The sequence below is a fragment of the Gopherus flavomarginatus genome, chromosome 8 (genome assembly GCF_025201925.1).
Source record: "Gopherus flavomarginatus isolate rGopFla2 chromosome 8, rGopFla2.mat.asm, whole genome shotgun sequence".
Taxonomy (NCBI): Eukaryota; Metazoa; Chordata; order Testudines; family Testudinidae; genus Gopherus; species Gopherus flavomarginatus.
In genome coordinates this window covers 60,350,418-60,374,718 of record NC_066624.1, presented here as the reverse complement: position 1 = coordinate 60,374,718, position 24,301 = coordinate 60,350,418, and the positions used below count along the sequence as shown (strand labels likewise).

At 44.2% G+C, this 24,301-nt stretch overlaps 2 protein-coding genes across 19 annotated transcripts in view; one reads left to right on the top strand and one right to left on the bottom strand.

Annotated features, from left to right (window-relative positions):
- CEP63 (centrosomal protein 63) overlaps positions 1 to 16,806 on the bottom strand; it is a 41,539-nt gene extending 24,733 nt beyond the window's left edge. For 4 of the 17 annotated variants that reach the window (XM_050965415.1, XM_050965432.1, XM_050965433.1 and 1 more), the window contains exons 1-5: positions 16,605 to 16,715; positions 9,306 to 9,511; positions 8,126 to 8,194; positions 3,488 to 3,668; positions 1,400 to 1,495 (exon numbers count right to left, since the gene is read on the bottom strand). In XM_050965415.1, coding sequence (XP_050821372.1) covers positions 1,400 to 1,495; positions 3,488 to 3,668; positions 8,126 to 8,194; positions 9,306 to 9,343 — 384 coding nt within the window. In that variant the 5' untranslated portion in view covers positions 9,344 to 9,511; positions 16,605 to 16,715. The other 13 variants (XM_050965418.1, XM_050965420.1, XM_050965416.1 and 10 more) reach the window with 12 other exon arrangements.
- Positions 16,780 to 23,956, top strand: ANAPC13 (anaphase promoting complex subunit 13). 2 transcript variants are annotated; one of them, XM_050965745.1, is made up of 3 exons: positions 16,780 to 16,854; positions 18,238 to 18,363; positions 21,782 to 23,956. In XM_050965745.1, exons 2-3 carry the CDS (start codon positions 18,265 to 18,267, stop codon positions 21,905 to 21,907), a joined length of 225 nt encoding a protein of 74 aa, XP_050821702.1. In that variant the 5' UTR covers positions 16,780 to 16,854; positions 18,238 to 18,264; the 3' UTR covers positions 21,908 to 23,956. The 2 variants fall into 2 exon arrangements, with proteins under 2 accessions (XP_050821702.1, XP_050821701.1); XM_050965744.1 differs by lacking the exon at positions 16,780 to 16,854 and adding an exon at positions 16,862 to 16,976.
- Positions 23,957 to 24,301: the final 345 nt, after the last annotated feature.

Sequence of the window (24,301 nt, the reverse complement as noted above, 5' to 3'; positions counted from 1 at the left end):
ATAAGGAGATACTGAGATTTTGTAGGAGACCATAAAACAGAGTATTTCTGATCTACAGGGACATGACAAACTCCATAGCAATTTTCAGGAGGAGGTTGGTACCCTTGGCCCAGTTCAAATCCCTCGACACATGTCCATGCACTGGTGGAGTTAGTATACCACATGGTGGATGGCTGTCACTTTCTCTCCCGGCCACCATGACTCTACTTCTTGAGGGAGGTATATATCTGCTGTAGGAAAAGTCATCATCTCATGTTTATTTCACATGAAACAGGCCAGCTGCAGAGCTGTGCTTTCTTTAAATTTCATGTTATGCTGGGAAAGCAACTGCTTGTACACATAGCAACACAAGCACAAGCATAGGAGTAGCTGGGGTGAGGGAAAACAGGAAACCTTGGCTGTAAACTTCTGCAGCTTTTTAAACACACCTGAAAGTAGCCACAATAAGGGCTGCGCGGCTATAGTGCTTCAGTGTAGCCACTCACTACAACGATGGGAGAGACTCGCCCATCGCCATAGTTAATCCACCTCGCCAAGAGGCAATAGTAAGGGGGATGGAAGAATTCTTCCATCCGCCTAACACTGTCAATGGCAGGGGTTAGGTCAGTTTAACTATGTTGCTCAGGGGTGTGGATTTTTCCACACTCCTATGCAACATAGCTGGGTTAACTCAACTTTAGAGTGTGGACCTAACTTCAGTTTACAGCAGGGGTGGGCAAACTTTTTGGCCTGAAGGACGCATCGGGTTTCAGAAATTGTATGGAGGGCCGGTTAGGGGAGGGGGTCGTGGCCCAGCCTCCACCCCCTATCCACCCTCTCCCCAGGACTCCTGCCCCATCCAACACCCCTGTTCCCTGACTGCCCTCCCGGGACTCCTGCCCCATCCACCCCTGGCCTGCTCCCTGTCCCCTGACCACCCCCAAAACACCCACCCTGACTGCCTCCCACTGCGCCATCCAACCCCCCTCTCATTTCTGACTGCCCCCCGGGACCCCTGCCCCATCCAACCACCCCTTCTCCCTGTCCCCTGAATGCCCCAGGAACCCCTGCCCCTGACTGCCCCCCACCTCCACATCCAAACCCTCCTCTCCTTCCTGACTGCCCCTGAAACCCCTGTCCTCTTTCAACCCCCGTTCCCCACCCCGACCACCACCCCCGAACTCTCCAGCCCTCTATCCAACACCCTCTCCGCCCCTAAGATCCTCTGGAATGAGATGAAGAGGAGTGCTATATAAATGTAAAATATTATCCTGTTGCTTGTTTTGGCACCCAGTGAGGAAGGGAGGATTAAGAAAATCACAGCAGTCAAAGGACAGTGATGAAATGAAACACTTAATCTGTCAGACCACAAGGCATAGGCTGGCGTTTCGACACCAAATCTCATCTTTCTGAAACCCACCTCTTCTTGAAACTTCTTCAGCTGCTGTTCGTACTCTACAGCCACGCCTTGTCTGTCTTGCTCCGTGTGTTCTAACTGCTGGCGCAACCTACCCACCTAAAGTTAAAAACACAACACAGTGACTATCAGCACAGAAGCAGCAGACTCCAACACAGCTGGCTGTCTTGCCAGTAGATGAGGAAATTGAAGGATGTCTGTATTTATATTTCATAGTATATATTACATACATAAACACATATTATAGTATAAGTAGTGGCAACTGTTACAGATAAGGTCCTGGCCCAAGAAATGCTATTGTCCTACTGGTTTCAATGGGGTTACTCACCATGGATCAGTTTAAGCATGGGCTTAACTCTTTGTGGATTGGGACCTAAATTTGCAGAATTGCTTCCATTTCAACCCTTTGTTTTCAGCCAATCAGTTTTCTGAAATTTGCATCTTTTGGGCTGAAATTTGCCAAACTCAGTTTATGCCAAAAGGTGACTGGGGGTGTGGAGAGGGGCACTTTGATCAGAAATACGGATTATCATTTCAAGCTATTTGGCAACAACAAAGATAGCCACCTCTGCTGATTCATCTGCAGAGAGTGAGAAGAAATTCTTCAAATTCTATATGTGAAAGCAATAAAGAAAACAGGCTTTGAAACAGGTGAATGTGGGATTATTCCTCCTTATTTTCCTCACGTCCTTTCCCCTTCCCAGAACTCCAGGGCAGAGACCCGTCTAAGAAATATATAGTTTGTCTCTGGTGATAGGGAATCTCTCAAAAGTTTTCAATGAAATATAACTGGTAAAAGTGTGATCATGATCCATACAAAGAAACTTAATTCAAACTGGTTGTGAATACTGGTTGTGGCCTGATACAAATAACTGCATTCTGGACATGCTAATCCTAATACTTACCTTGTCAACCATTAATATCTGGAGAAGAGGATAGGGCATTAAAAAATAAATTCCCAGCATGGTACCAATATAAGCTACTTGAATCTCTTACTTTTCCTGCTCATTGTCTTGTTAACTACTAGTAGATCTGTGTAGAATTTAGGTTATGTACGTACTTACATGTCGTTTAGGGACCCTTGAAATACCTGCAGTTCCACGGTGATAAAGGCCCTCAAAAACACAATTTATATACTCAATCACCAACAAGTTTTGTGATGAAGGTGCAAATTCCAGTCCCAAGGTGTTAAAACTTGAATGCCTTCCCCACATCCCTGGAGTGCAGCTAACATGCTACTTATGGAGAGGGCAATGCGCTGACAAGGAACAAACAGGACAAAGCTGTACAATGGGAGGCAAGATTTTTAAAATATTCTAAAATAAATGAAGTACAGCTAAAGGTCAGAGACAGTCCCACAGTCCATCACAGTTCTCTTGATCTCCTAGCACTCAAGAGAAGGTGCAATGAGTTAAGTTTAATATCATTATAAACACAAACCACAGAAGCTTTGCTACTTGATCTATCTGTATAGTACTGACACAGGAATTTGTTACATATATTTCTGAAACCCCACAAAACCAATGCCTCAGCTCTCAAAAACAAATCAGTTTGGAAAACACTGGATCAGCACTTGGTGCAGTTTTGCAACTAACTTTCTCACTACCCTTGTGATTGGAAGTATTCAGTCTGCTTTTGACTTCTGTGACCAGAACAAGTGTTTCTGGGATCTCACCAGGGGCTTTGAGAGTCCAGGCTGGTTTCTTCAAACACCCAGTTTCCATTAGTTAGGCACCCAGTTTCCATTAAATAACACTGGGTGTTAGGCAACTCATTCCTTTGCCAATGACAGGCAGTCTGCAGTTGTGAAGCAGGTTCCTGCTTCCCCTGACGCAGGGTTAACAGACCTGACATGTTACACATTTACATTTTTTCACTGAAGTTTTCACCACTTGATCTCTGAGCTTTAATCAATAAAACACCAACAAAAAACAAGATGCTTCTGACAAAACAGTGACTGACAGGGATACATTTTTGTGCAGAGATAATGCACGTTATGAAAATTTATGCTGGCTCTGCATATTCTATACTGAAGGACAATGTGCACAGGAATATCACTGAATGGTAGACAGCGTGAGCCTGGGGCTGTACCTCCTTGCGTTTCTCATCCAACAGAGTCTTGACAGAGGAAAGCTCGTGATCTCGGATCTGCAAGCAAGTCTCCAGAGCCTGGGTCTGCCCTTCCCATTCAGCCTTCTTATGAGCCACCATGATATCGATCTGCTTCATCAGCTCCTGCAGCTCTGCCTCGCAGGATGTCAAGAACCCTCTGCTGGCAGGAAGACAGCTTGTTAAAACCGCACAGTAGACAAAAGAGCTACTGAACCTAGCGCAACAAGAGTACTTCTTCCCTCCACTCTTATAAACCCCCCCTCACCCATGATGATGGGCACCTTCACCAAAACAGACTAACTGAACTCCTTGACTAGAGTGGGAGTAGGGGCAGGCACAGTAATTAGGGCAATATTAAAATGTGTAACATTCTCCTCCTCAAGGAAAGCCATAAGCAGAGAATTATTTAACATGGTGGCAGCTAACCAGGCAATTTAGTAAAGCTCAGGATCACTGGGGGTTCCTCACCTATGTGCTAGAACTACCGTGTTGACATATGCTTTCTTTGTGTGCTAACCTAAAAAGAGCATTCGAACATTAGAGGCCAGAACCCTAGCTGGTGTAAATCAACCACAGCTCCAACTGAAACCAGTGGACACACTGATTTGCATTAGCTGCAGATCCTACCATAAACGCACATGTAGTACTTCGCACTTCTAAACAAAATAACTTATTTATTTTCCCCCTATCTCTTCAAGTCAAGACACTAGCCAAGGGGTGGAATTTTCAAAAGCACTTAGCATGGCCTGACTCTGATCCACTGAAATCAAAAGGAGTTTTACCACGGACTTCAATGAGAGCAGAATTAGGCCAATGCTAAGCACTTACAAAAATCTCAGCCAGGACAAATAGCCTGTACAATTTAAATTAAAGGCAAAACCTCTCTTTATTTAATCACAGGAGCATTTCTTTACTCACGGAGTACAAAAAGCATCTACAAATACAGTAATTCCTCTCTTAAAGTTGTCCCAGTTGATGTTTCATTGTTACGTTGCTGATCAATCAGAGAACATGCTCATTTAAAGCTGCGCAATGCTCCCTCATAACGTTGTTTGGCAACTGCCTGCTTTGTCCACTGCTTGCAGAAAGAGCAGCCCGTTGGAGCTAGCTGGTGGGGGCTTGGAACCAGGGTGGATCAGCAGCCCCCCTTTCAGCTCCCCACTCCCCTAAGTTCCCTGTGGGGCAGCCACCCAGCAGGCTATCAATTGCCTGGCAGTTCAGGTGTCCCTCCCCCCACTGCCATGTGCTGCTCCCACCCTCAGCCTTGGAGCTGCTCCCGGGAGCCTTCTGCTTGCTGTGCAAGGGGTGGGGTAGAGGGGTGCTGATGTCAGGGTGTCCCCCTCCCACTCTGCTCCTTTACCCCGTTTCCATAGAGCAGGGGTGGGGAGGGACATGACAGGGCTCAGGACAGAGGGAGATTGCTGGCAGCAGCTGCTGTCTCAACTTGCTGATCTTCTTAAGAGGGCAATGTACTTAGACTGAAGTCAGCGTACTTAAAGGGGCAATGCACGTTTCTCTCTCACACACATGGTGTGTGTCTCCGTCTCTTTCTGTCATGCTGTCTCCCCTCCCTCCATTTGTGCTGCCCTGTAGAGTGTGAGGCTACATTAACAACTTGTTAACCCTTGAGGACTCAGCTGAGTGCTAGTTCATCATTTAGCAGTAAGGCATTCCCTGGGAAATATCCCACCCTCTGACTTCACCACCGGAGCTAATGCAAGCTTCACAATCATCATTGCTGTGTGCAGTATTAAACTGTTTGTTTAAATCTTATAGGGTGTGTGTGTCTGTGTGTGTATGTGTAGATATAACCCCATTTACATTAATTCTTATGGGGAAATTGGATTCACTTAACATCGTTTAGCTTAAAGTAACATTTTTCAGGAACATAACTACAACGTTCAGCAAGGAGTTACTGTACAAGTGTTTTGACACTTGGATAATGCACAGTTAACTGAATGGGATTTTCATATTTTGTAATTAAAAAAACCACACATACAACTTTGTTCCTATGACACTATCTCAAAATAGCACCCTGGAACCCCCATATTCATCACTGTGATATGGTTATAATATGTTTTGTGAAAAGTATGCCTTGTGAGGTATCATTTAAGAAGTCTTGATCTGCTGAACATTAACGTCCTGTTGAATTGTGTGTACTATCATTGTATCTGAAGTTATGAAGTTTTGATATGTGTGTTACTGAAACATGTGAGGTTGGAAGACATACACAGCCAGCCCTTCAGTGGCAAAGAAGCAGCAGCTATCACTGGCTAGACAGGTACTGATGGCCCATCAAGACGAATCCACTCTGCCAAAGACTTCTCAGAAAAGGAACCTATGCAATAAGGGCTGCCTAACGCCCATGTCACTGCAAGGATCTTTCTAGCAGTTGGAAGAAAGTATAAAAGAGGGACAAAGACATCATCACCTGGCCTCTCTCCTCTCCCATCTCAACACCTGGAAGATTGTCTGGAAGACAAAGATTTTGAACTGGGGAGACTGGTCCTAGGCTGGGAAGGGAATTAAGAACTGTAACCTGCCTAGAACATCTAGTGGAGTGAGAAACTGCTTGATTCCAATCTCGCAAAGTTTGTAGAATTTAGACTGCAAATTTATTTTTATTTCTTATGTAACCAACTTTAGTCTCTATGCCTGCTACTTATAATCACTTACAATCTATCTTCCTGTAGTTAATAAATCTGTTTTACATTTTATCTAAAACAGTGTGTTTTCAGTTGAAGTGCTTGGGGAATCTCAGTTCAGGTTAACAATGGCTGTTGCACATCTACTACCCTTTGTAGGAGTGGTGAACTAATTAATGAGTTTGCACCATCCAGGGGAGTCTTGAACACTGTAAGACAATATATTTCTGGGGTGCAAGGATGGGGGCTGGGGTGCTTGGCTGGTGCCTCTCTGTGTATGATTCATGAGTGGCTTGGAGAGCATTCATGTAATTTAGCTGGGGTGTGTGTCTCCACAAGCTGATAGCTGAGTGATCACAGCACCTGTAGGGACTGGCTACTTGTCACTGGTATAACATTGCAAGAGATAGTCCAGGCTAGAGAGTTAAGGGGCACAACGGTCCCACGGGATGCGCAGGAAACAGCCTGGACAGTCCACAGTCCTCAAGGAAAAAATTTTTTGAACCGAGTTCCAATCACCAGATAAATCTTACAGCCAACTTATCAGCTCCTGAAAACAGAGGTTTATCACATAAATGCTGACAAACACCTAAGTGAAGCAGGGTGGATAACAACACTGTAATGAAGAATAAAACATCTCCAGTATACTGTTGAGAGTTTGCTCCCTAGATATGATGAAATTTCAATTTTCGTGCAGTAATCACTGAAGCCAAATCAACTAACTTCTCTGAAACCTTACAAGCTGCTAAGCTTGGGACAATATTAAAGCTTGCAAGATGGAGCCCAAGAGAGAGGTGAACTCCATACTGATCTTTACCCCTTTAATTTGCTTGTCAAATAGGAAGGACTGAAAAGAAATGGAAATCAATAGGTCAAGGGATTGAAATTCCTCTGTCTCCCTGGAGTGTCCGTACACTTCAAAACTTGACAGCTTTTCTATAGGGAATGCCAATTGTTCTTAAAGGAGCCAGCCTCACAGTTCAGTTTGAAGTTCACCCTGTCCTCTGAGTTGACGAAACATTAAGCAGTAATTATGGTCCTTAAGGACATTTCCCACTCAGTGACAGTAGTTGTACAATTCATATCCAAGTTCTGAAACCATTACTTGGCAAAGAAATAGTCTTTACTATCTTCAGAGCTGGGGCAAATTCTGGAAAAAGGAATATAAAAGTGGCATGCCATTGAGACAAATGGAACAACTACTTTTATGTCCTATTTCCTCCACTGACAAGAAAAAAGATGCTTTTTCAAATGCCAGCACCACTGACTCAACCTAGAATCTGAAGTGGGTGAGGTTCTGCAGCCTGCAACATGCAGGAGGTCAGACTAGATGATCACGATGGTCCCTTCTGACCTTAAAGTCTAGGAGACATCATGTTTTTATCCTGGCTGCAGCAAGAGTCTGCAACTGGAACTTAGTTAAGATCTGTTGATGTTGTGCGAGCCAGGAGAGAATCCAGCTCACTCTCCTATAGCTGCATGCAGTGCTAGCCGTATTTCCATCAGTAAAACAAGCAGATTGGAATAGATCCACAGAGTAAGGTGGTGCCATTTTTACATATTCACTTTTATGGCCATAACTGCACTTGGCAGTAGAATAACTTGCAAGAAGGCTGAAAAATATAACAGAGATTTTGCAGAAAGATAATAGTACAGAAATGCCAGCTATTAGTACAACAAAGGCTTGTAGCCAGGGACTATTTGGAAAAGCAATTCACTATGGCCCTGCGCCTGCTCCAACTGAAGTTAATGATACATAGTCAGGCCCTACTAGCCAAATCCTGAAGAACTTACCCAAACATAACACCCTTTACAGCTCCTAGTACAACGGGTCCTGGTCCCTACTTGTGGCTCCTAGTTGTCACAATAAGCAAAGGACTAAGGAGCGAACCAAAGGATTGTAGGATTTGAACTGATATAAAAGTGAAGCTGCATGCGTCTGAGAGAGCATTGTAAATGGTGGTATACATACCCTCCATGCCCTTGTTTTTGCATTCTCTCCAGCAAAGCCTCCATCACCAAGTCACGTCCTCTTTGGCAGCTGGAAAAGCGAACAAAGCAGAGATCATGCCATGGCAATTCATCAGCCAGTGTAGTCCCTCCACAGCTGACTGGAGATCATGATAGAACTCTAGGAGGCAGGGAAGGTGAAGAATTACACAATTTACAGTGCGCGCATGGGAATAACAGGGAGAGCAGTTATCATTTCAATGAGTTTACAGGCAAAATGTTGGCCAGATAAAGCATCAAAACAAACCTCATTACAATAAGAGTCAGAATTACTTCTCACTCATCACCATTGGTTAGATGATACAATAGTTTGATCCAGTGAATACAATGCTTCAAGAGTGAGGTGAAATACATATTCAGTATGTGAACATTAGTAGTCTGGTTAATTCAACTGGTAAGGATATACTGGACTTTGAGGGATTATCACTCTCTAGGGCAGAGAAGTGATAAGACATAAGAATTACCTGACTGGATCAGCACCAAGGTCCATGCAGTCTACTGTCCAGACTCTGACAGTGGCCAATACCAGCTACTTCAGGTGAAGGGTATAAAAACCCCACAGTAGGCAGATGTGGGATAACCTGTCCCCACATTAGCTCTTACCCTGCTGTTGGAGGCCAGGTCTACACGTAGACCTAGCTGAAACACTCAGAGCTGTGGAAAATGTTTGCATCCTGAGCACTGTTGCGAGGTCAACCTAGCTTTCTGTGTAGATGCAGCTGGGTTACAGGAGTCTATCAACCTCACTACTGCCTCTCAGAGAGCTGGACTACCTACAGCAATAGAAAAAACTCTTCCATCAATGTAGAAGGAGTCTACACTACTGCACTACAGCTGCAGCACGATAGTTGTTGCCACTGTAGCAGCTGTAGTGTAGACATACGCCAATAGAAATTGGATTAAATCCTCAAGCATGAGGCTTCATTTCCCTTCCAGATTGCACTGCTACTTGTCAATCCCGTAACATTGTCCAAAATAAACAAACAAAAACAACTGATATTGCTTATACCAATGATTTTTAAGAGAGTCTTCTGGTGTCTCAAAGCTATGAAAATAAGCATTCTTGATTTGCATTTGCAGTACATTACTTTAGTCAATCATGCCATCATTTCAACTAGTACCACCAAAAAGACTCAACTCACACTTTCCTCAAGCAACTTGCAGTGTTGCCAACTCTCATGATTTTGTCAGGAGCCTCATGATAATTATTGTTTTCCTTACAGCCCTAGCTCCTGGAGTCAAGTGGATGTGTGATGATTTCAGCCTTCATTCTTAAAGGAAAAGAAAGTTTCTATCCCTCATGGCTGTGGAGAAAGCTTCAAAATGTGACCCCAGTGCATCCTAAAGGCTCAAAAAGCAGAAAGCAAATAAAAAGAACGCAAAATCTATTATTTTCAATAATCTCATGATTTTAAAGATTTTAAATCTCATGATTTTGGTGATCCTGACTCAGGACTTTTGAAGATTTGGGGTTGGCAATACTGCAATTACAGATAACTTACTTAAATTACTCTCATTATCACTTCAAAAGTTATTTTGCCTCCCTTGGTATCCTGCTGTTAATTGAATTGTCTCGTTAGACTGACCTTACATTTGGTAAGGCAAGTCACATCTGTTCATGTATTTATACCTGCTCCTTATTTTCCACTCCATGCATCTGATAAAGAGGGTTCTAGCCCACGAAAGCTTATGCTCAAATAAATGTGTTAGTATCTAAGGTGCCACAAGGACTCCTTGTTATTTTTACTTAAATTCAGATGCTGAACCTGGAGAACAATCTGAGTTCCCACACAGTAGCTCCTGTCAGGAAAGTTTGAAGAAGGAGTTAATGTTCAGCACACAGCACTAAGATGTTTTACTGTCATCGGAAACTGGGAAACATCCACCTCCGCTTCCACTTTGCTCCCTAGATTATATCACATAAGGCAAGTGCCTCATCTGCCAGCTTCACATACCTGCCCTGATTTGGATGGAACAACCATAGATATAGAGTCTTGGCCAATGCCCCAGGCCTGTTGATTGCGGCTGCATGAAGTTTGTTTATTTAATACTGGATTCTCATCATTAAGCCTGCTGCGCTGATCTTGTAGGAGGCAGACAGCTGACTGCTTGCCCCCCTGCTGACTCCAGGTGCAAAGCAGACAGTGAGATAGGGAAAGCAGCCAAGAGTAATCATTCACCAGCCTCCCACCCTGACCCATCTGAGCTATGCAATGGCAGCATCAACTCCCTCCCCACTCATTAAAACGGCAGTGAAGAGGGCTGGCCCATCACTCTGAGGAACAGGGGGTCCAATCAACTGGTGGTGGAAGGAAAAAAATGGGACAGGAAAAAGATCAAAGTGCAGACATGGAAAGAAACAAGGAATCCATAGGGGAGAAAGAGAAGGAGATACACCCCAGTTGCCAAGGAACGTGTCTACTGGCCTTCACTACAGGTGCCAGTACAGACCACCTGCCCCTAGAAAGAGGGAGTGAGTGTGTCTGTGCAAGAGGAACAGGCTGCTGCCCCCTTTCTCCCCTGCCAAGAAAATAACTACGGTTTGGATCCGTTGGGGAGGAAGGTCACAGGGCCTCGGTTGGTACGTTTTCTAAATACTAGATCTCTTGCAGTTCTCTGATCGCTAGTCTCTAGGTATTTTTGCAATGTCAGTCTGGCATCCAGTGAGGATAATGCAGAGGCACCAGTTTTGAATCCCCAATAACTAAGATATTCCTATTAAAATTAACAATGGATTCAATGCACATCTATTCCTCCGCAAGATTTTATTTTCTGACTTTCCCTTCACATTCTTCCTCAAACATTGGCAGCTGTGTCAGTATGATGTGAGCCTGGCTTGTGCTCTGATGTGACCAGTACTCTGGCAACAACTCTCGTTGGGAGCTCTGCTAGAGGAGTTTAACGTCCCCTTTCACCCCATATCAGTAGGTGAGCAGCAGAGAGCTCACCTACTGAATGCTGGGAGAGGCATTGGTAATGTGGAAGTCTTTAGATGGCCCCATTTGTCCCAGGATAGGGTTGCTTGAGGCGTTCAACTAAAACTGAATGAGGCTGATGATAGTGGTGATGATGACTCTAGCTCTTCAGCTCTGAATGTATGCATATAGAAGAAAAGGGCATAGACAGTGATTAGCCACAAGGGTTTTTGTTCCATTGTGAAGATAAATTAAAACTTTGTAAGTGTAATCTTTGGACTAATTCAGAGATATTACCCAGACCTGTGCTAAGCCAAGTGCCACTCTTTTCTTAACCTATGTATTATATAATTTTAACATTAGCTTTAATAATTTTTTTATATCTCCTTTGAAGTAATGGTACATCAAAAGAATTCATCATAGGGTCCTCACAGTCAGCAAGGAAGGGGTCAAAGTAAGCAAGCTTTTGAGAATCACATACTCTTCCCAATAAATCTTAATTTTAGACTGCCTATGGGCCTACTTCATTGTTTCCACAGCCTGATAAAGAGAGTACTATGCTTATCATTGCCTAGAAAGGTCATTGTCAGCTTCAGAACTATTTGCTCACCTTTAACATTTGTCTGCAGTTAGAATTGGGCTTTTGCCAATTCTGAGGTTGAGGTTTTTTTGCTAGTTGTCATGAATAAAAGAGGTGACATGCTCAACACAACAGTGCCTTTTTTGCTGGTTTGTGTACCCCAGCAAAATGACATAGTTGTGCTCATGCATTTCATTGGAAATATTTCTGATCCTTACAGGAAATGTGACACCATCAGCATTGAGACCTTCTGCTGTGTATTCATATTATGTATTGCAAGTGTAAGTGAACTATGCTTTTTAAAAAGTATCTCCTGTTTTTCTGTGTTATATATGTAAGGATGCTTGCCTTCTCACGCCACCACACTGCAAGCAATCCCTTCTCATCCAGCTCCATGAGGGCTCCCAGAGACAGCTCTTTAGCTCTTGAGGCTTTGAAGTGGAGAAGGAAACCAGTGCCAAAGCATTACTCTTGAGCTACTAGTACATCAGCTTGTACATCAGTTTCCTCCCCACATCAAAGCCTCAAGTCACTGCTCCTCCAGCTTCTTTAACACACACCCATGCAAACTTCTGGTATAGCCTACCCCCACCCCATCCCCTCACTTCTCATTGCTATTCTTCCCCCACATCCCCAATCCACGTCCATCCTATTACCTTACACTTTAAGCTACAAACTCCCATACACACCCTGATACACTGCTTGTCACAATGCCAGACTTCCAAACATATAGGCTCAAAACAACTTTTTTTAAGTGACACTCTAGATTCTGGAGAGCAATTCCACAGCAAGCAGTGGATTCATAGATTCCAAGGTCACAGTGGACCATTGTGATCATCTGCTCTCACCTCCTGTATAACACAGACCAGAGAACTGCCCCAAAATAATTTTTAGATTCTGCAATCACACATGAGGCACTGACTTATAACAACAGGTAGCTATCAAAGTTGCTGTTGGTTCAAAAAATGTCAGGTGGCCTCCCCTCCATTCCCATTAGCTTGAAAAGTCCATTAGTTTTATCTTCAAAATAAATGGAAAATACATATTTCTTAAAAACAAAACAAAATTCCAGCTCCATAACTAAGGAGCCCATAATAACAAAACTAGTGTGTTTCAATAACAGATGGAAAAGAACCTTCAAGCGTCTTCTCCCCACCCTCTCAGCAGCGGTCCTGGATTTTTCATTAGAAAAGTTTATTGATGCTGAAAGCATTTGTATTGACCTGTCACAGGTGTTTTCAGCCTTGACAGGTAACAAGATACTGGACATTATAATTACATCACCATATCACATTGCTTGGGTTTTTTTCTGTTCTAACACTTGATATAGTTCTAGTAGCAGATATTTTACAAACACTACAGAGTGCAATTCCAAGCTTGCAGATGGTATAAAGCTAGAAATTAAATCTTTAACAATGCAAGACGGCAGCTGCTAAAATAGTGCCAGACTCTAAGGCCTTAACATGCAGCAAAATGCTTAAGCACAAGCCCAACTGTAAGTGCAAGTAGTCCCATTGAAGTGAAATTTAGACCTATGCTCAAATACCTTGCTGCATTGTGGCCTATTTGATGAAAAACTCCAAATGACATTCAGAATGATATGATCTTAAATTGTAATATTTCCAGTGATACATTTGGGGGAAAAGCAGGGGGCGGGAGAGGGAGTAGCTCCCTTTGATGGACAGCCAGCCAGCCAGCTGTAAAATCCCTCTTGGTCTGTTCTCTGCTTGCTTTACCTGTAAAGGGTTAGCAAGCCCATAGGTAAAAAGAAAGGAGTGGGCACCTGACCAAAAGAGACAATGGGAAGGTAGAACTTTTTAAAATTGAGGAAAAAACTTTCCCTTTGTCTGTTGTTCTCTGGGCTGCAGGGACAGAGCAGCAATTCTATAAGCAGGAATGCTGTGTAAAGTTTGAACCAGGTATGAGAAATTATCTTCCATACCTAGAAGGAATCATTTGGATAGGGAACGTTTAGATAAATGCGATCAGGTTTATTCTTTGTTTTGGCTTGTGGATCTCCTCTGTGCTAACCCCAGATGCTTTTGTTTGCTTGTAACCTTGAAGTTGAACCCCAGGATGCTATTTTGGGTGCTTAATTCTTGGAAATTGCTCTTTTAAAATCTAGCAAAAGCTTAAGTTCCAGATGTATTTTCTTTCTTTTTGTTTTAATAAAACTTACTTTTTTAAAGAAGGATTTGGATTTTTGTGTCCTAATAGGTTTGTGCACATGCTGTTTGATTATCTGGTGGCCACAGCTAATTTCCTTTGTTTTCTTTTTCAGCTCTTCCCCAGGGCGTGGGGGAGGAGGGAAAGGAGAAAGAGTTTGAAGGTACCCTACAGGGAGGAATTCCCAAGTGTTCCTTCCTGGATCCATGGGGTTTTTTTTTTGCATTTGGGTGGTGCCAGCATTTACCAAGACAAGGTCAGAGAGAAGCTGTAACCTTGGGAATTTAATACAAGCCTGGGTGACAAGTATTAATTTTTAGAATCCTTGCGGGCCCCCACTTTCTGCACTCAGAGTGACAGAGTGGGGATTCAGCCTTGACATCTCCTGACTTGAATGGACTAGAAATGAAAGATTTTTACCACTAAAGAGAGGGGAGGTTTTCTACAGCTTTCCAATGGCATAAAATAGTCTTAGTTTTTAGACCTCCCGAGTTGTAAGACATCAGACCTTAAAATGGTATTTATTAAATCAGGTTCTGCAATGTGTCCTGACATTCAGCCAGCTGGGGAAAGCATGAGGAAGCCTACAGCTGCTCCACTGAGAATCCTCAGCCCCTAGTACCCAAATTAACAAAATCAATCTCAACTTTCAGGTAAAACCCAAGGACAGAAAGTAAGTCTTTAGAAGTCCAATCTACCACTGGGATATTGAACTGTTATTTGGAACCACTGCCTACACTGAGTCTCCATGAATCAGAACTGAAAATGGTTTAAGTGCTGGTGTAAAACTCCACAGTGTACCAAGTTGTGTAACATCTGCCTCTGAAGCATCTGTTATCAGACACCGTCAGAAACCAGACTAGATGGAAGATTGGCTGAAAAGATGTTTCTGTTAAGGGACTTCTCAGATTCCTCAGAGTTTGATATAAATAGTAATAAAAAATATAGAATAAGAATGATTAAAAGCAACTAGTTTTCATTTCTGAAAAGTGCCCCTTCCCTACAGTACTGATTACTGGGGGAGAAGTGGGATTCTGACAGTGGTAAAGGGGAGATGTGGTGCTGACAGACCAAGTCTCTCACACCCCATCATTCCCAGAGACACTCAGAAAATCATAAAAGATTTCTACTTGCTAAGGATCTGACACTTGAAGGCTTGAAACAACAGACGCGTGCATGGCTATCTGTGACTGTCACTGTGGGTACATCTCCACTGTAATCAGGTGTGTGACTACAGCACCCGTAAACATATCCAAACTAAATTTGATCTAGATAAAAGAGGTACCAATAGCAGTGATGCTGGAGAAGCATGGACTAGCTACCCTGCATCCCGTGAGAGCATATACAGTAGGGGTAGGCAACCTATGGCACATGTGTCAAAGGCCGCACATGAGCTGATTTTCAGTGGCACTCACACTGTCTGGGTCCTGGTCGCTGGTCCGGGGGGCTCTGCATTTTCATTTAATTTTAAATTAAGCTTCTTAAACATTTTTAAAACCTTATTTACTTTACATACAACAATAGTTTAGTTATATATTATAGACTTATAGAATGAGACCTTCTAAAAACGTTAACATGTATTACTGGCATGCGAAACCTTAAATTAGAGTGAATAAATGAAGACTCGGCACACCACTTCTGAAAGTTGCCGACCCCTGATGTATAGTTTGTGTGGCTGTTGTGAGGATAAAAGTCATGCCTCTGCTAGGCTCCAGCTAATCCAGAAGCCGAGAACTGGTCTGGTGGTTCTCAGGCAGATATACAACCTCACAGGACGAAAATCAACTCAGTTAGCTCAATGTCACTCCAGGGCTTAGAACTTTCTCCTGCCTGATGGTGGCAACAGACTCCCAAGTCTCAGCATGCTCCAGCCTTGCTCCAACCCCGCTGCAGACTTCTGATACTGTCTCTGACTAGCACAGCTCTGACTGCTAAGCCTAACCATCCTCATCATGGTTTCTGACAGCTGTGGATTCACTGCCATTGGTACCTATGCTAGCCAGAATAAAGCTAAACTGGGTATACCTACACGTGCTGCAATTACAAACACAGCTGCAGTGTAGACATGCATTATGACTGACAAGAGTAAGTGAATGTGCCCAAGTGTCTCCCCAGCTCTTCGCTCTCCTCTAACATCACAATCCCATCACTTAGCAGGAAGTAGTTCTAGTGACAGGGCACCAGCTCCAAGGATGGGAGTGCCCCATCTGCTATCCCTACCCCAAACTCTTCCCACCAGCAGCTACTGCTTGGAACTCAGCTCCAACTCCAGATCCAGAAACTGTGTGGTTGGGCGGGTACCAACTCCTAAAACTAATCCAAACTCACCAGTGAGTCCCAGCAAAGACAGGGCCACAGCCACCAGGGCACACGTTTTGTCTGCACTGCTGAAGCAGCACATTTGCACACTGAGGTAGCCAACTTGTAATTCAGGTCAACTAACAGAAAGATGCTGTAAACTGTTACTTCGCCTGGCTCCCCCGAGGGGAGAGAGACCCATGACACATCCCCACTAGGCTCTCACAGCGAGAGAACCATCTTACTTTGATCTCACGTCGGCGCTTTCGATACACAACCACAGGATTTCTGCAGTGAAGACTAAGCCCCAATGGGGTCAGGGGACAGAGCCCTAGAGGAACAGTCCCAGCTGGACACCAGGGTACAATCACCCTAGCACACAGAGACACCCAGCCTCACAGCCTGACAAAAAGCTACAGCCACCTGGTCACGCAGGGACAGTCAGACTGTCACAGCCACACTGGACACCAGGCTACAATTACCTCGCCACACAGCCCGGTACAATCAGACCCGGGTCCACAGGGACAGTCAGACCCAGAACTGCAGAGCCAATCACGACCACACACGCTCGCCACAGCCTAGCCCGCTCGAGCCGTTACCTCCGGGGCCGGCCTCTCTCTCCTCGGCGGACTCGCACCCTCCCACTCTCTATGGTTCGCGCGACCTAGCGCCGCCGGTCACGTGATTTCCTCCTAGGGCCGCTGGCAGGAGAGGGCGCGCGCCGGGTGTCAGGTGCGGGGGCTGGGCCTGACGTCGGAGGGGACGGTGGGGTAGAAGGTTGGGCCCCGCCACCGCTGCGGCCCCTCAGCCCCGGGGGAGCCGAGGCTGCTAACACAAGCCGGGACCGGAGGCGGGTGAGCATGCGCACTGACTGCGCTGAGGCCGCTGCCTGGGGAGCGCGAACCCCCTCCCTGAGTCGGGGGGGCGGGTCCTGTGTGGAGGCTGCTCCCCTCCCCCCCGTCACTGCGTCTCCATGGGAGCTGTGGGGTGAAGCCCATTCCCCGGGCATCCGGGCTGCGCGCCCCTGCGCACCGCTGCCCCAGGCCTGAATCTGGCAGTCTGACCCCCTCCAGCCACCGCCCTGCCTAGGCTCGTGCCTCGCCTGACGCCCGCTGCAAGGAACAGGGCTGTTTCGTGTGTCCGCTGTGGAAAAGCGGCAGCCGGGCCGCTACGTGCATCCGCTCTGGCACAAACCTAGTTCCACCTGTGCTTTGGTTTTAAATAAAAAATGTCAGCTATGCCCGGCTGTCACACTGCCCGACCTGGTATCCTCTGGCTGATTGCTTGTAGGCATTGCAGCGGGGGGGTCTGCAGATAGTATTTGAAGGCGAGTGTAGTAATGCGGGTGTCACACACAACCCCTGAGATTACTATGACTGATCAGGCTTGGAGAAGATTCTCCTTTTTCCTCTATTTTATTAGTCTCCTTCTTTTGTGCCACTGCCTTTGACAGTATTTTGAGAAGGGTCACTTTCATTGTCTTGATGGTGCACACCTCTCCCCACACTCTGGCAGAGGGTGTTTGCCAGTAATGGCAGCAGATCCATGACCAAAAGTAAACAGACAACAAGCAGTAGGCAGGTATTTGCATGCAGGGTAGGAGTGGTCTGAGCTCTCAGGCCCATCCTAAAGATGTTTCTAAGTATTTAAATTCTGTGAGGACCGTCATTATACCTGAAGCTGGATAAACATAAACACAAGAGCAGAAATATCCTTAACCTTTTGTTTTTTATAAAGGAATTTTAAATAAATATGAGACACAATTTTAGATGGTACTGTATCAGGAAATAAAATTTGTTTACAATAAGATTTGACAGTGACACTTTAAGGATGAGATGGCTGTAGTGCAATTTTAAACCCCTTTTTGGATAGGGAGGGGAACTAAATTTGTTACATGGACAAAAACTGAATTGGTAGAGAAAGAACTGTTGTATTCAAGCTTCTCATAGGACAATACAAACAATAACTGTGAAAACCAACTTGGCCATGCTGTATGGACTGTAAAAAAAACATTAAACTATTTAATTATGGAATCCAGGCCAGAGCAAGCATAGAGTTAAGTTTCATCTTTTTGGGGGTCTGGATATCACAAATAATTTCTGCTTTGTATCACAGATCTATCCGTATGCAAATTGCACAAAGATGGACAGTGAGGTGCAGAGGGATGGAAGAATCCTGGATTTGATTGATGATGCATGGAGAGAAGATAAATTACCCTATGAGGATGTAGCAATACCATTGGTAGGTGAAAACTATAGGCTGCTTATAAGCCTGAATTACATTTCTACCATCTTTAACCTCTTAACAGAGACGTGGCATACCAAATGTGCCTTACAGCTCTGCTAGTTGTACAAATGATGCTCCCACACCCCAGGGGCCAGCTTCCCATTTATTTTGTGGGGGATTTCTTCCTGTTCTCTCATATCTCTCCGTGGTTAGAAGAAAAATTGCTTCTCTACCTGCAGTCAACTGCCTCTTTTTGGAAGAAGAAAATGCTTTCCCTTATTCCTGACCTGTTATCTATTTCTTTGGATGGTGGAATGCTTCTTCCCATAATCCCCTCGTTCTTTGTGTGGAGTAAGGGCAGACATAAGTGATGCTTTTCCCCCTGCTACACTTCAGTTTTGCACTGCTTGTGTTTGAAGCAGTTTGCCAAACTCTGGTTTGCCGGCCACCGGTGATCAGCCAGGTGATAGCAGTATGCAGAGAGCTGGCTAGTCACATGATGCTGGCTACTCTTCATTTCCAGCTGCTAAAATGCCATTAAAATAAGACAAAAATAGGTTAAATATTTTCCTACTATTACTTTTGCACGAAAGTAATTGCTGTGTTTGGTACAAGGATGGTATGTAATCATGAAGGTGTCTGTGATATGATCTCCATTAAAATGTATCCATACCAGGGGTACACTCTAACCTGTGTGCATGGACATACCCATTATTGGCAGGTCTCTGCTCACAGAGGTACTGCTACACAGGGCAGATTTTCTTAGAGTTTGCACCCCCACACACCATCCCTTATGCCAGGATTTCTCAAACAGGGGTCGCCGCTTGTGTAGAGAGAGCCCCTGGTGGGCCAGGCCAGTGTGTTTACCTGCCCCGTCTGCAGGTCTGGCTGCTCGCTGCTCCCACTGGCCGTGGATCGCTGCTCCGAGGCCAATGGGAGCTGCTGGAAGCAGTGCAGGCCGAGGGACGTACTGGGCACTACTTCCAGCAACTCCCATTGGCCCAGAGCGCAATCCATGGCCAGTGGGAGCCGCGATCGGCCGGACCTGCGGACGGGGCAAGTAAACACACCAGCCCGGCCTGCCAGAGGCTTTCCTCACACAAGTGGCAACCCCTGTTTGAGAAACCCTGCCCTATGCTTCTACTGCCACTAGTTCAGAGATAGGTGAAGGGGTCCCAATCTTCCCCAGCTACATCTGGTATCACCGGTTTGTGGGGAGGGGTTCCAGGAATCCCCTCTCCCTCAGTTCTTTCAAGTACTGTGCAGCTAGCTGTAGGGGAGGGGGAGGACTCACAGACTTCCCCTTCCCTCATTCACTTTTGCTACTGCAAGCCAAGGCAGGAAAAGGGACAACTCCTCCTCGGCTCATTCAGCAACTATTTTTAGTCTGTCATAGGCTACTTGATGGTACACCAGGATCTTCACAGCCCCTTGTCCTTAGGCACAGACACAGCCTTGTCATTCATGGAGACCCCTCATTTAAACCCAGTAAGCCTTGAGATTATAGTCCTTAATTAACTGATTAAAGGCCTTCCTGAACCACTCTATTTTAATAGGCTCGAGGTTGCCTTTCATGTTGACACACTTCCCAACCAGCAGTGATTTAGCTCACTGAGTAAGTGTACTTCAGGCTTTTGTACCTACTCTACCTTTTGCCAAGATCCTGTCTTAAGGTAGTGATGGGCTCCCAAATTGTAGGCCTCTCATGCTAGACTTCTTCCCTCCCACATCCATGTACCCCAAACCTGCAAGGCCTCTCTTCAGCCTTTCAGTCCAACTGATTTTCTGGATTTGTTTGACGTCACTGCTCCAGAGGGTATTGTCACTAAAGGACCATGCTAGGATAGCTGTCTGATTACATTTTACATTACTTTGAAGTGTGAAGCCCAAAGGCCCAACTCAGGGTCAGCTGGGTCACAGGTGAGGCAACCTATCCTGCCTGCCTTAGGACAGTCACTGGTGTCTGTTGCAGACATATGTATAGCAATTCACTATCTTCACTTAGCTCTGCTGTTTGTATTCAGGCTTTAGGAAACAATCTTACCTCTATCTTGCTGACCTATGATTATGTTTTTGAGACATGGAAGCCCAGACTCTCCAACCTGTTGGAGTTTATTGGGATGTGCCTCATTAAACTGACTAAATATAGAAACAACTTCTGTGCTGGCGTTTTCTTTCATTTTATGATTGGTTCAGTAGATAGTCACTTTTTGTGGGGGGCAGGGGTGGAAGAGATTCAATGAGCTATGTACTGACTCTTGATGGCTGAGAATTGTGCACACAAACGGTATTGCAGAGGAGGAAGTGTTACTTGCAGCATACTTCTGAGGTGTCCTGGCCCTGTGGGCACTCTTACTTAACAGCAGAGGCAGGCCTGGGTGTGGACCTAAAGGCCCTCTGAGACCTCAGGAGGACTGAGCCATTGACACAGATTGGATATTAGCAGGCTATAAAATCAGCATGGCTGCTGTAGGATATTCCTTCGTTCAACAAAGTCAAGCAGAAGCTGACTGGAAAGTTGGTGTTTAGAGTGATGGGCAGTAGGTGACCCCACTTGAGCCCTGACCCACTACTTCTGCCTTCAGTGTCTGATCCAAAGTCAATTGAAAAGAATGAAAAGACTCCCACTGATTTCAATAGGCTTTGGATCAGGTCCTTACTGAACAAAATCCTAGAGTTTGAGGAATTGTGTTTGTCTCAAGCTAGGGGTCCCACGACACAGGAGTGAGAACCCTGACCAGATGATATTCTGGGGAATAACACATTCTCTAGCAATTGCACAGTTATGACAACCCTTGGAGAATAATGTTTAAAAGAAAAACAAAACAGTTAAACCATTGCTTTTCCTGACAGCTTGTCTGTTCATCAGTTTTCTGTTACTAAGGCAAACTTTAGAAATGCTTTCCAGTTTTCTATATGGCACTAGCACAGCCTCACCTCTTAGGTCACTGACCTCAACTTCGAGACAGAGTGCTTACTTTGCTATTTCATTATCTTCTATAGGACAGTAAAAAGATGTTTGTTAGAATGCCTTGTTTTAAATTCTGAAATGGAATACCTATATTTGGACTTCATTGCTGGAGAAAGATTGTAAACAAGCAATAGAATATTTGCACTGATATTTATCTGATATTTACCAGACATTACAATCATTTATTTTGCCATGTGTGCACTATTTGGGTCCACCAGCCACCAAGATAGGAAACGAATTCACTTCTAAAACTTAGCACGGAATTCTTGTGGAAAATAGAATGCCCATATTTGGGCTTGTTGATATTTTTAATGGGAGCAGTATGTACAGTACATGTCCTTCTGATGCTCCATCCAGTCTTAGTTGTGGATGTGTGTATTTATCAGTATGAAATGTTACTAACTTGCTCCTGTTAGGATGCTTTGTAAGTATAGAATGCATTGTACCATTTTGTTTTCTCAGAATGAGCTTCCTGAACCAGAACAAGATAATGGCGGCACAACAGAGTCAGTAAAAGAACAAGAAATGAAATGGACAGACTTGGCTTTGCAATATTTGCATGAAAATGTTCCCCCAATAGGAAACTAGAGAATCAGTGTTATTTCATGGAATGATTTCAATACAAGAAGATGTTTTCCAGCATATCTTCACCGTCTCCTGTCCAACTGCTTAAGAAGGAGTCAAATCCTTTAAAACCCTTCTAGTCTCAAACAGCTGCTCTACTCCACAAAAGCAAAATATAGTTTAAAAGGCCCCATATCACCAGTGTAAAATAACTGACATCCTAAAGCTGCGGGGAGATAGAGTGCTTTTTCATTTACACAAAAATATTTGGAGTCCTGTTGTGTTGACATCTTCTTTATAAGTTCATCTTAATTGTCTTTTGCATATGCTCAGAGAGGTAGTTATCACTACCTGAAAGCTGATCATTGATCTCAGAAGTGATTTGGTGAATATTTGTGGTTGCTTTGATGTTTTATAGACCCAAAGCTATTCTTTTATGTTTTGATGTTACTGTTAGTTGCTCGGGTTTTGCACCATGATCTCTATGAACCAACTTTTACTGCCTTTAACTTGCCTGTGACACAGGAAGAGAGACAGAGAGAAAGGTTAATGAACAGGATTAAGGAACTGAAATTTTGTCTGTAAACACAAATGAGACTGGGAAAGAAGTTCTTTATAAAGTAAGCAGTCTTGGAATTTGCCTATTCTGGTTAGAGCACATTCCCAACACGGACATCCTGTTGTCTGTTTGCTAACCAGCATACTGTAAAAGAACAGTTTATATTAAAAGGCTTTGTTAGTGGTGACTCAAAATAATTGCCCTTTTATATATGTTTGTGAATTACGTGGAAGGTATTGCTGACCTCAATCCAATGTCTGTGAATGGGTGTCCACACCATTCTTGGAACTCTTATTAACAGTCTCAGATAGGAGACAGAGTAAATTGTCATCTCAGCCATGGAGATGGTGCCTGCAGCAAAGGATGGAGACATGTTTATTTTAAAATGTGGTCATTGAGATAAAGAGATGAAATGCCCATTGAAATCAAAAAGAATTGCAACTGCTTACTCCAGGGTTTAATTTGGCTTATGAGAGCCATCATCTTGCTTGCATGAGAATACCAGTCAACAATAGGCATACATTTAACATTATCAGAAGTATGCCTAGCAATAGATGCATACACAATTAAAGCTGATACACCTCTACCACGATATAACGCGACCCGGTATAACACGAATTCGGATATAACACGGTAAAGCAGCACTCTGGGGGGAGGGAGGGCGGGGCTGCACTCCGGTGGATCAAAGCAAGTTTGCTATAACGCAGTAAGATCTTTTGGCTCTCAAGGACAGGATTATATCGAGGTAGAGGTGTATTACATACAAAAACAACATTAAGAGAACTTTATAGTTGCAAAGTCAAACATGAAAATTAGGAAATGCCAGAATAAAGGTTCCCTGTGTAACTCTAATTCTATCCCCCTTTGTATACTTATTATGAATGTTCTCATACGACTTTTTCTACAGGTCCCTGCCTCGTTCAGTGCACAGAATCGACAGAGCACCAGGATTGAATTAGGTTTGTGCAGCTTGCCCCAAATGCAGTGATTCATAGGAGTCCTCAAGACTAATGTTGCTCAGGAACTGTAGCAATGCATGCATTGGCTACTCTGACAATACAGGTTTCAGAGTAGCAGCCATGTTAGTCTGTAGCCACAAAACGAACAGGAGTACTTGTGGCACCTTAGAGACTAACACATTTATTTCAGCATAAGCTTTCGTGGGCTACAGCTCACTACAGCTGTAGCCCACGAAAGCCTATGCTGAAATAAATGTGTTAGTCTCTAAGGTGACAGAAGTACTCCTGTTCTTTCTGACAGTACAGTACTCTCTTCCCAGCCACTGTTTATCCACCAGTGGGGCTATGCTGGCAGGCCCCCTGGTGGAGGGGAATTTGTAGGTAACGTGCCATTGCAACTACCTTCTAGACAGATTTTCCACTTCTGGGCACAATCTGTACCTGTGTAACCTAGATTTACTCTATCCCATAATGTAATTTCTTCATATTCTGCTGTAGCAAATACACTCAGAGTCTTGGCCCTGCTGAAATTAAATATTTTCTCTTGGCTAGAAACTTTAACCTAATTTAAATATGAAGATGTAAGAAAGCAGAAATTTTTTAGAAACGGCAGAATAATATGTAAAGATCAGGAAAACAAGAGCAACCACTTGGGGCGTGGGCCCCAATTGTGTGATGGCTCTAGGCACTACTGCAGTACACATGATAATAGAAAAGTTTGATTAAAACAGTGTTGACAGCTACTGTAGACATATTATTCATTAGCTGTCCTTTCAATATCAATGATTATGATTTAAGTACATCAGTGTGATTTAAGAAACAAGTTCAATCAAGCTACATTTAAACCAAGCTAGCCTCTTGAAATCCAGTAGGGGGGGTAGAAGGACCTTCCCTTGTAAT

Coding starts and splice junctions, on each gene's coding strand:
- ANAPC13 (XM_050965745.1), top strand. CDS start 18,265: ATGGACAGTGAGGTGCAGAGGGATGGAAGAATCCTGGATTTGATTGAT. Junction 18,364..21,781: donor AGGATGTAGCAATACCATTG/GTAGGTGAAAAC, acceptor TTGTTTTCTCAG/AATGAGCTTCCTGAACCAGA.